This window comes from Rana temporaria, chromosome 2, assembly GCF_905171775.1.
Source record: "Rana temporaria chromosome 2, aRanTem1.1, whole genome shotgun sequence".
Lineage (NCBI taxonomy): Eukaryota > Metazoa > Chordata > Amphibia > Anura > Ranidae > Rana > Rana temporaria.
Window position 1 is genome coordinate 514,936,882 of NC_053490.1, and position 11,169 is coordinate 514,948,050.

The 11,169-nt window shown below is 45.0% G+C and overlaps 1 protein-coding gene across 5 annotated transcripts in view; it reads left to right on the forward strand.

The window, feature by feature from the left end:
* Positions 1–8,781, forward strand: part of LOC120927972 (bromodomain and WD repeat-containing protein 1-like) — a 209,478-nt gene extending 200,697 nt beyond the window's left edge. For 3 of the 5 annotated variants that reach the window (XM_040339002.1, XM_040339004.1, XM_040339001.1), the window contains exons 42-43: positions 1,433–1,504; positions 6,856–8,781. In XM_040339002.1, the coding sequence (XP_040194936.1) occupies positions 1,433–1,504; positions 6,856–8,756 (1,973 nt within the window). In that variant the 3' untranslated portion in view covers positions 8,757–8,781. The remainder of the gene's footprint in view (positions 1–1,432; positions 1,505–6,855) is intronic. The other 2 variants (XM_040339007.1, XM_040339005.1) reach the window with 2 other exon arrangements.
* The last annotated feature ends 2,388 nt before the right edge of the window (positions 8,782–11,169 follow it).

Genomic DNA, 11,169 nt, shown 5'->3' on the forward strand with positions numbered 1-11,169 from the left:
TTCCATATTCCATATGCATATTCCTCGCGTAAATCTATGGAAGCGCCACCTAGTGGCCAGCGTAAATATGCAGCCTAAGATACGACGGTGTAAAACACTTACGCCGGTCGGATCTTAGGGAAATCTATGCGTAACTGATTCTATGAATCAGGCACATAGATACGACTGGCCGGACTCAGAGATACGATGGCGTATCTGGAGATACGCCGTCGTATCTTCTCTCTGAATCTACCCCATAGTGTACACAATGGATTTAGCACCTGGTACACATAACCTGTAATCAGTGGTGGCTGGTGCTAAACTTTTTTGGGGGGGCCAGCAAACAACCCCCCCAGGTCGGCACTCACTCCTCCAGAGTAACTGCTTCCCCAGCTTCTCCTCCCGGGTCACCCAGTCTTCTTTAGATCCGTCTCCTGCCCTGATTGGCCAGGAGGAGAAGCCGGAAACCGACAGCAAATATTAATTTGCTAGCGTCACAAGCGGATGGGCACTGCCCCCCGAGCCCACCCTTTGTCAAGCCAAGGCTCTAATCACGTGGCTTGAAAATAAAAATCTCATAAAAACCTATGGGCCAGATTCAGGTACATTTACGTTGCTCCGTGGCAGCGTAACGTATCTGATTTACGTTACACCGCCGCAAGTTTACAGCGTAAGTGCCTGATTCACAAAGCTCTTACCTGTAAACTTGCGGCAGTGTAACGTAAATCCGCTCGGCGCAAGCCCGCCTAATTCAAATGGGGTGGGCACCATTTAAATTAGGCGCGTTCCCGCGCCGAACGTACTGCGCATGCTCCGTCTGGAAAATTACCCGACGTGCATTGCGCTAAATGACGTCGCAAGGACGTCATTGGTTTGACGTTAACGTAAATGGCGTCCAGCGCCATTCACGGACAACTTACGCAAACGACGTGATTTTTTAAATTTCGACGCGGGAACAACGGCCATACTTAACATTACTTAGACCACCTAGGAGGCAGCCCTTACTTTACGACGCGTATCGCTACGGAAACTACGTAAATTTAGATCGACGGGTATCGCGGACGTTCGTGAATCGCCGTAACTAATCATTTGCATATTCTACGCCGACCGCAATGGCCTCGCCACCTAGCGGCCGGCCTAGAATTGCAGCCTAAGATACGACGGTGTAAGTCAATTACACCTGTCGGATCTTAGGGCTATCTATGCGTAACTGATTCTATGAATCAGCCGCATAGTTAGGACGGGCGGATCACAGAGATACAACGGAGATACGCCGTCGTATCTGTTTTGTGAATCTGGCCCTATGAGTCCGGTGCCCCGCATGCATCCCTGCACGGAAACTGTGGGGTGGGGGGGTGCCCCTTATTGATTGGCCGCTTCTGCCTGTAATGTAAAATGACTTTAGTGTTGCTTTGTGTTGGTAAATAACATGTATTGTGTATATCATTTATAGAGAGTGACACGGACTCCTCTTCTACTTCTGCTTTGGCACATTCCTCCCGCACGTCATCTTCTAGCTCTGGCGGTAAGTCCCATGAGAAAACTGATTCCTTACATAACAAGATAATGGCTCCAAAGGGCAGAGCCATGAATAGCAGGTGCAGAGATCAGATGTTACAATGTGAGATACACCAATTTCTTTAATTCCAGCTGTGTTGGGTAGATCTATCAGAAAAATATTCTTTTTATCTGAAAGAGTTGCATGAAAATGAAGTTGAATTGAAGAGGTTAGAAGAGGTTCAACCTTACCAACTACATTTTCCCAGAAGTATGAGAAGTGTTGTGGTTTTTATTGTGTTTAACCATTTGAGTACCAGCCTGTAATACCCCTTTATTGTCAGGTACTTTTTCAGTTTAAATGCGTTTTATACCATTACTTTGAGACGGTGCCTTGAGAAAGTATTCATACCCCTTGACATTTTCCACATGTTGTCATGTTTCAACCAAAAATGTAAATGTATTTTATGCGATAGACCAACACAAAGTGGCACATAATTGGGAAGTAATTTTCCAAATGTTCTACAAATAAATATGTGAAAAGTGTGGGGGGCATTTGTATGGCGCCCTCCGGAGTCAATACTTTGTAGAACCGCCTTTCTCTGCAATTACAGCTGCAAGTCTTTTTGGGGGATGTCTCTACCAGCTTTGCACATCTAGAGAGGGACATTGTTGCCCATTCTTCTTTTCAAAATATCTCAAGTTCTGTCAGATTGGATGGAGAGCATCTGTGATCAGCAATTTTCAAGTCTTGTCCCAGATTCTCAATTAGATTTAGGCTCCATTCACACCTAGGCAGACAAATTCGCGGCGTTTTGTCGCCGCAAATCGCGGTACAAATAGCGGCATTTTGTACCGCGATTTGCGGCGACAAAACGCTGGTATTGTCCGCCTAGATGTGCCCCAGATTGACCCCCTCTATGGAGATGCTTCCCATCTCCTAGCCGAAAGCCGCCTGAAAAAAAGGTCCGGGACCTTTTTTCAGGCGGCAGGCGTCAGGCATTTGGCGTGGAGATGTGAACCATCTCCATAGAGGGACATGTGTTCTCATCCCTCGTAGCACTACAGGCGTAAAAACGCCTAGATGTGAATGGGGGCTTAGGTCTGGACTGTGACTGGGCCATTCTAACACATGAATATTCTTTGATCTAAACCATTCCATTGTAGCTCTAGCTGTGTGTTTTGGGTCATTGTCTTGCTGGAAGGTGAACCTCCACCCCAGTCTCAAGTCTTTTGCAGACTTTAATGCCGCGTACACACGATCAGGCTTTTGCCTGACCAAATCACATCGGAAATTCCGACGGAATTCCATCAGAGAAAAATAGAACATGTTCTATATCTAAACTCCGATGGAATTCATTGGAATTTCTGATGAAAAAACTCGGGGCTACAAGTCTGTCTGACTTTTTCCATCAGAAATTCTGATTGTGTGTACGCGGCATGACAGGTTTTCTTCTAAGATTGTCCTGTATTCGGCTCCATCCATCTTTCCATCAACTCTGACCAGCTTCCCTGTCCCTGCTGAAGAAAAGCATCCCCACAATACAGTATGATGCTGCCACCACCATGTTTCACAGTGGGGATGGTGTGTTCAGGGTGATGTCCAGTGTTAGTTTTCCCCCGCACACAGCATTTTGTTTTTAGACCAAAAAGTTACATTTTGGTCTCATATGACCAGAGCACCTTCTTCCACATGTTTGCTGTGTCCCCCACATGGCTTCTCACAAACTGAAAACCACACTTCCTATGGCTTTCTTTCAACAATGGATTTCTTCTTGTCACTCTTCTATAAAGGGCAGATTTGTGGAGAGAACGACTAATAGTTGTCCTGTGGACAGATTCTCCCCCCTGGGTCTCTGCAGCTCCTCCAGAGTTACCATGGGCCTCTTAGCTGCTTCTCTGATGAATGCTCTCCTTGCCCGGCTGGTCAGTTTAGGTGGACGGCCATGTCTTGATAGGTTTGCAGTTGTGCCATACTCTTTCCATTTTCAGATGATGCATTGAACAGTGCTCCATGAGTTCAAAGCTTGGGATATTTTTTTATAACCTAACCCTGCTTTACACTTCTCCACAACTTTATCCCTGACCTGTCTGGTGTGTTCCTTGGCCTTCATGATGCTGTTTGTTCGCTAAGATTCTCTAACAAACCTATGAGGGCTTCACAGAACAGCTGTATTTATGCTGTAATTAAATTAAACACAACTGGACTATTTACTAATTAGATGCTTTCTGAAGGCAATTGGTTTCACTAGATTTTAGTTAGGGATATCAGAGTAAAGGGTGCTGAATACAAATGCTCGCCACACTTTTCACATATTTATTTGTAAAAACTTTGGAAAACCATTTATCATTTTCCTTCCACTTCACAATTATGTGCCACTTTGTGTTGGTTCATCACATAAAATCCCAATAAAATACATTTAAGTTTTTGGTTGTAACATGACAACATGTGGAAAATTCTAAGGAGTATGAATACTTTATCAAGGCACTGTATAGGGCTTCCTTTTAGTGGTATTTAACCACTTGCTTACTGGGCACATATGCCCCCTTCCTGCCCAGGGGAAATTTCAGCATTTGGCACTGTCACGCTTTGAATGACAATTGCGACGTGGCTCCCAAACAAAATGTACGTCCTTTTTTTCCCACAAATAGAGCTTTCTTTTGGTGGTATTTGATCACCTGTGCCGTTTTAATTTTTTGCGCTATAAACAAAAATAGAGCGACAATTTTGAAAAAAACACAATATTTTTTAGTTTTTGCTATAATAAATATCCCATTTAATAAAAAAAAAAAAAATTCAGTTTAGTCCGATATGTATTCTTCTACATATTTTTGGTATAAAAAAAATCACAATAAGCGTATAGTGATTGGTTTGCCCAAACGTTATAACGCCTACAAAATAAGGGATAGGATTATTACTTTTTTTTTTTTTACTAGTAATGGCGGCAATCTGCGATTTTTGTCATGACTGCGATTTTACGGCGGACACATCGGACACTTTTGACACATTTTTGGGACCATTCACATTTATACAGCGAACAGTGCTATAAAAATGCACTGGTTACTGTATAAATGTGACTGGCAGGGAAGGGCTTAAAACTAGGGGGTATCAAGGGGTTAAATATGTACCCTGGGAGTGATTCTTACTGTGGGGGAGGGGGACTGACTGGGGGAGGTGACCGATGGTTGTCCCTATGTACAAGGGACACACCATTGGTCTCCTCTCCTTGACAGGAAGTGAAGCTCTGTGTTTACACACAAAGCTCCGCGTCCCTGGCTCTGTGACTGCCGATCGCGGGTGCCTGGCGGACATCGCGGACGCCAGGTACGCGCATCGGCACCTGTGTGACGCGGCGGCCGGAGGCTGTCTATAGACGGCCTCCCGACAGATGAGAGCCACCTTGCGGCCGTATAAAGTCGGCCGCAGGGTGGGAAGTGGTTAATAACTGCTGTTTTTTTATTTATTTATTTTTAAAGGAAAAAAGACCAAAAATTTTAAAGAAAAAAAAAGTTTCCCTTTCTGGGGAAGTGATCTGGATTTTTTTTACACATTATGATTGCTTATACCAGTGAAATTCACTGGTATAAGCAATCATAAGCAACTATTTTTACTGAGTGAAACTGATTCATTCAGTGTTTACTATTGTGGTTAGCTGTGATTGCCCACAGCTAATCACATGGTACAGATGGGCTGAGATTGAGGCCCCATACACACGAGAGGATCCATCCGCTGAAAAATCTCAGCGGATCGGTTTCAGCGGATAGATCCCCTGGTGTGTACGTTCCAGCGGATATTTATCCGCGGATATTTCCGAATTCCAGCAGATAAAAATTTGTAGACATGTCTACAAATCTATCCGCTGGAATCGGCACCAGCGGATCGATCCGGTGGTCTGTACAGACTCACCGGATCGATCCGTCCGAACCCATCCCTCGCATGCGTCGTAATGATTCGACGCATGCGTAGATATCCTTATATGACAGCGGCGCGCACGTCGCCGCGTCATCATCGCGGCGACGGCGAGACACGTCACCGCGATGGTAATTCGGCGCAGATTTCAATCCGATGGTGTGTACACTCCATCGGATTAAAATCCGCAGAGGATTTATCCGCGGATCGTGTGTATGGGGCCTGACCCTGTCTGTAACATGTAATCCTTGTGACAAATCACAGCTAGCAACACAATTGTACACAAGAAATGGTATGAATTGAAGCCATTCCTTATTTACAATTGTCATGTGATCTACTGTGATTGGTCACAGCAATCACATGGTACCGGCAGCAGGTTTGTACACTGATCAGTCATATAGTGGACACAGCTGGTGACAGATTGCGCTGGAACGTAGCATGTTTAGGGAGGACGTCATATGACATCCACCCTGAAAGATGAATGTCCCACCCAGTGATTATCTGACAATAGGCTTTGTGGAAAGTCTTTAACCGCTTGTGGACCGCCGCACGATGATATACATCAACAGAATGGCACGGCTGGGCACAAGGGCGTACATGTATGTCTCCTTTAAGAACCCAGCTGTGGGACGCGAGCGCGCCGCCGGCGGTGCGCTCGCGACCAGGTCCGAAGCCCCGTAACTGCACCCGCGGACCTGAACGCCGCTGGTGTCCCGCGATCGGGTCACAGAGCTGAAGAACGGAGAGAGGTAAGTGTAAACAAACCCTTCTCCGTTCTTCTCCGTGGCTTGTCACTGATCGTCTGTTCCCTGTCATAGGGAACGACAATCAGTGACGTCCCACGCCCCCCAACAGTAAGAATCACAAACTAGGACACACTTAACCCCTACTAATCGCAGATCGCCGCCATTAGTAGTAAAAAAAAAAAAATATTAATAAAAATGCCATGAAACTATCCCCTATTTTGTAGACGCTATAACTTTTGCGCAAACCAATCAATAAACGCTTATTGCAATTTTTTTTTTACCAAACATATGTAGGAGAATACGTATCGACCTAAACTGAGGGAAAAAAAAGCATTTTTTTATATATATTTTTGGGGGATATTTATTATAGCAATAAGTAAAAAATATTGAATTTTTTTTCAAAATTGTCGCTCTATTTTGGTTTATAGCGCAAAAAATAAAAACCACAGAGATGATCAAATATCACCAAAATAAAGCTCTATTTGTGGCAAAAAAAGGACGTAAAATGTGTTTGGGAGCCACGTCGCACGACTGCGTAATTGTCAGTTAAAGCGACGCAGTGCCGAATCGCAAAAAGGGGCCTGGTCCTTTCGCTGCATAATGGTCCGGGGCTTAAGTGGTTAAAATAAAAAAGAAATAGCAGCTTATATTTATCTCCTCAAACATTCCCTTGAAGTAAGAGGTCTTGTGAGAAAAATAACTTGTTTTTCTTTTTTTGTTTAGCATCTCAGGGCAATAACCAAAGGAGAACTACATCTGTCAAACAGAAAATTGGAAGTAATTCTGATGATTCAGACTCTGCATCTGAGGGAAACTCTCATCAGGGAACAAGGAAGAAAACTCTCCGCAAGAGCGCTGCCATGGCGGCCAATAAGATAAAGCGTATGCCTGACGCGACAGACAGTGCCTCCAATTCAGATAGTGACTGTAGCGTAAGCAAAAACAGCAGAACACTGCCACACCGGACAGCTGCAGCAAGGGCCAATAAACTGCTCCTAGATGGCAGTGAGGAAGAGACCGGTAGTGAGAGTGATCAAAAGCGCAGAAGGAAGAGAGCCTCTAAGATCCCAAGAAGGACTTGTTTAAAGTTTCGTAGGTGCATTGTGGAATCTAACTCAGAAAGTGTTGTATCAAAGGGAGCCCAGAACAATCTCAGCCATAGACCGCTCCAGGAATGTAGGGTAGTCCTGACCAATTGTGTAGCTGAGGCTAATGCCTACTTACAGAGTCCCTGTCTAGACAGACCATTGCCCCGGACTGCACATGAACCAAGAAGCTCCGACAGTGATTCTGATTCAGCATTTGAAACTTTGGTTAGCAAAAAGCGAAGGCGTGACGCATCCTCGGTAGCATCTCCTCCTGCTAGAAAAACAAAACTATTAAATGACTCCGAGGACACCTCCAATTCATTAACTGAATATAACAACTGTAAGTTCTCCAGCCATCATGTCATCGGTGGGAACCAAAGTAAGGATGAGAGCTTGGACTCTTCATGCCCTCGCCTTGCCACAATTTCTCATAGGCGCATTGTGGAATATGACTCAGACTCATCGTCCTCCCCAGAAAGTGTTGTACCAGTATTAAAGGGAGCGCAGAAGACTTTCAGTCATAGACAACTAAAGGAATGTAGGGTAGTTCTGACCAATTGTGTAGCAGAGACTAATGCATACTTACAGAGTCCCTGTCTAGACAGACCATTGCCCCGGACTGCACATCAACCAAGAAGCTCTGACAGTAATTCTGATTCAGCATTTGAAACTTCCTTCGGCAAAAAGCGAAGGCGTGACGCATCCTCGGGAGCATCTCCTCCTGCTAGAAAAACAAAACTATTAAACGACTCTGAAGACACCTCCAATTCAGGAACTGAATATAACAACTGTAAGTTCTCCAGCCATCATGTCAATAGTGGCAACCAAAGTAAGGATGAAAGCTTGGACTCTCAATGCCCCCGCCTGGCCACCAATTCTTGTAGGCGCATTGTGGAATCTGACTCAGACTCATCGTCCTCCCCAGAAAGTGTTGTACCAGTATTAAAGGGAGCCCAGAACACTTTGAGCCGAAGACAACTAAAGGAATGTAGGGTAGTCCTGACCAATTGTGTAGCAGAGGCTAATGCATACTTACGGAGTCCCTGTCTAGACAGACCATTGCCCCGGACTGCACATCAACTAAGAAGCTCATCAACTAAAAAGCGAAAGAGTGACGCATCCTCTCTAGTATCTCCTCCTGCTAGAAAAACAAAAGAATTAAGCGACTGCGAGGATGCCTCCAATTCAGGAAGTGAATATAACAGCTCTGGAGAGAGTTCATTATCTAAAAAGAACGAAGTTCAGTTCTCTGATTCAAGGTTCTCTCTCTCAGACAACACAAGTGTCGTCAAACACAGAATGAACAAGAGGAATTATTCACTGAGACCTAAAGCAACCGATCAAAAGAGAAAGAGGGCGAGGAGCAGCAGCAATGACAATTGGGAAGAACTGGACACTGGAAGCCGTAAAAAGTTAACACATCGCAGTAAGATCCATACACGGAACCAGGGCAAAAGGACCGTGCGATATGACGATGAGAACGCAGCTCAGGGTTACATAGTTAGTCAGGTTACAAAAAGACACAAGTCCATCTAGTTAAACCATAAAAAAAAAGAAAAAAATATATATCATACAACCCCATATACCCACAGTTGATCCAGAAGAAGGCGGAAAACCCCAGGAGAGCATGATCCAATTTTCTACAGCAGGGGAAAGAAATTCCTTCCTGATCCCCCGAGAGGCAATCGGATTTTCCCTGGATGAACTCTTTACCTATAAATGTTAGTACCCAGTTATATTATGTACATTTAGGAAATATCCAAGCCTTTCTTAAAGCAATCTACTGAGCTGGCCAGAACCACCTCTGGAGGGAGTCTATTCCACATTTTCACAACTCTTACTGTGAAGAAACCTTTACGTACTTTGAGATGAAATCTCTTTTCCTCTAGATGTAAAGAGTGCCCCCTTGTCGAGTGACAAAAACTTGAATGGCAGGTGGAGTAGAACTACCTTTGTATGGAGATTGACCAAAGACAGGGCCAGGCAGTTCTTACAATGACCAACAAAGCAAAAAATGTACTGAATTTTCTAAATGTTGAAATTCAGGGAATATACTTCTGTTTTTCTACAAAAAGAGAAATTATGAATGTGACCACAAACTGTACATGTTTACACTTGTTATATTAAAGCATTATCAGCACAGATGCCAACATGTGCCTCGAGATGGGGCAACTAATGGTATTTTCCGAGGTTTTTAGAACCCACAAGCTTAGGGCCAGATTCACAGAACAAATACGCCGGAGTATCTACTGATACTCTGGCGTATTTTCAAATTTGCCGCGTCGTATCTTAATTTGTGATTCACAAACAAGATACGACGGCTTTTGGCTAAGATCCGACAGGCTTACGGCTTCGTACGCCTTCGGATCTTAGGCTGCAATACTTCGGCCGCCGCTGGGTGGAGTTTGCGTCGTTTTCCTGCGTCGGGTATGCAAATTAGCTTTTACGGTGATCCACGAAGCTACTCGCGTGCGTAACGTCGTTTTTTCCCGTCGCAAAGTTAAGCAATCTTTTTCATTGCTTAACTTTACACCAGCCATGTTAAAGTATGGCCGTCGTTCCCGCTTCGAATTTAAAAAAAAAAATTTCTTTTTCGGCGTAAGTACGTTACGCACGTCGCCATTCACAAACACGTCGGGGCGCCGTAATTTCGCGCAAAGCACGTCGGGAAAATTGGGAACGGAGCATGTTGCGAATGTTCGGCGCGGGAGCGCGCCTAATTTAAATGGTACACACCCCATTTGAATTAGGCGGGCTTGCGCCGGACGTCTTTACGATACACCGTCGTAAGTTTACACGCAAGTGCTTGGTGAATCAGGCACTTGCGCTGAAAACTTGTGGCGGTGTAACGTAAACACGATACGTTACGCCGCCGGAGTTTTCTGTGAATCTGGCCCTTAGTTTTTTGCAGTGAGAGTCTGTTACTTAGACCCTCGTTTTATTGCTAGACTTCTCAGCCATTGATCTCTAATTTGCACAGTTTAAGTTTACAAGTGTTTTTTGGGCTTTGTTTGGTATTTGTTTTTTTTTTATTGAAAAAAATAATAATTTGGTACAGAATATACAAAGGCCCGGATTCACATACATCGGCGCATATTTATGGCGGTGTAGCGTATCTAATATATGCTACGCCGACGCAGCGCATAGAGGCAAGCACTGGATTCACAAAGCACTTGCTCCCACTCGCCCTTAAAGATATGCTGGGTTTCCTCTGCGCAAGCCGGCGTAGGTGGAAGTGGGCGTGAGCCATGCTAATGAGGCGTGACCCCATGCAAATGATGGGCCAAGCGTCATAGAAGTACTTAAAATGAACGGCGCATGCGCCGTCCCGTGGCCGCATCCCAGTGCGCATGCTCAGAATCACGTCGAAACAACTGCCTAAGATACGTCGAATCACTGCCTACGACGTGAACGTAACCTACGCCTAGTCATATTCACGTACTACGTAAACGACGTAAAATACGACGGCTGTGTTCCCTGGGCCATACCTTTGCATGGGTTGCGCCTCCTATATGGGGAATAACTTTACGCCGGACGTACGACTTACGCAAACCGCGTATATTATGCGCCGGGCGCAAGTACATTCGTGAATCGGCGTATCTCCCTCATTTGCATATGTGCATAGAAAATCTATGGGAGCGGCAAATGCGCCCAGCGTAAATATGCGCCCAAGATACGACGGCGTAGGCAAGTTACGTCGGTCGTAGGAAGCCTGGGCCAGATTCACAGAGGAAATACGCCGGAGTATCTACTGATACTCGGGCGTATTTTCAAATTTGCCGCGTCGTATCTTTATTTGTAATTCACAAAAAAGATACGACGGCTTTTGGCTAAGATCCGACAGGCGTACGGCTTCGTACGCCTTAGGATCCTAGGTGTAATTTTCCGGCGGCCGCTGGGTGGAGTTTGCGTTGTTTTCCAGCGTTGGGTATGCAAATTAGCTGATTAC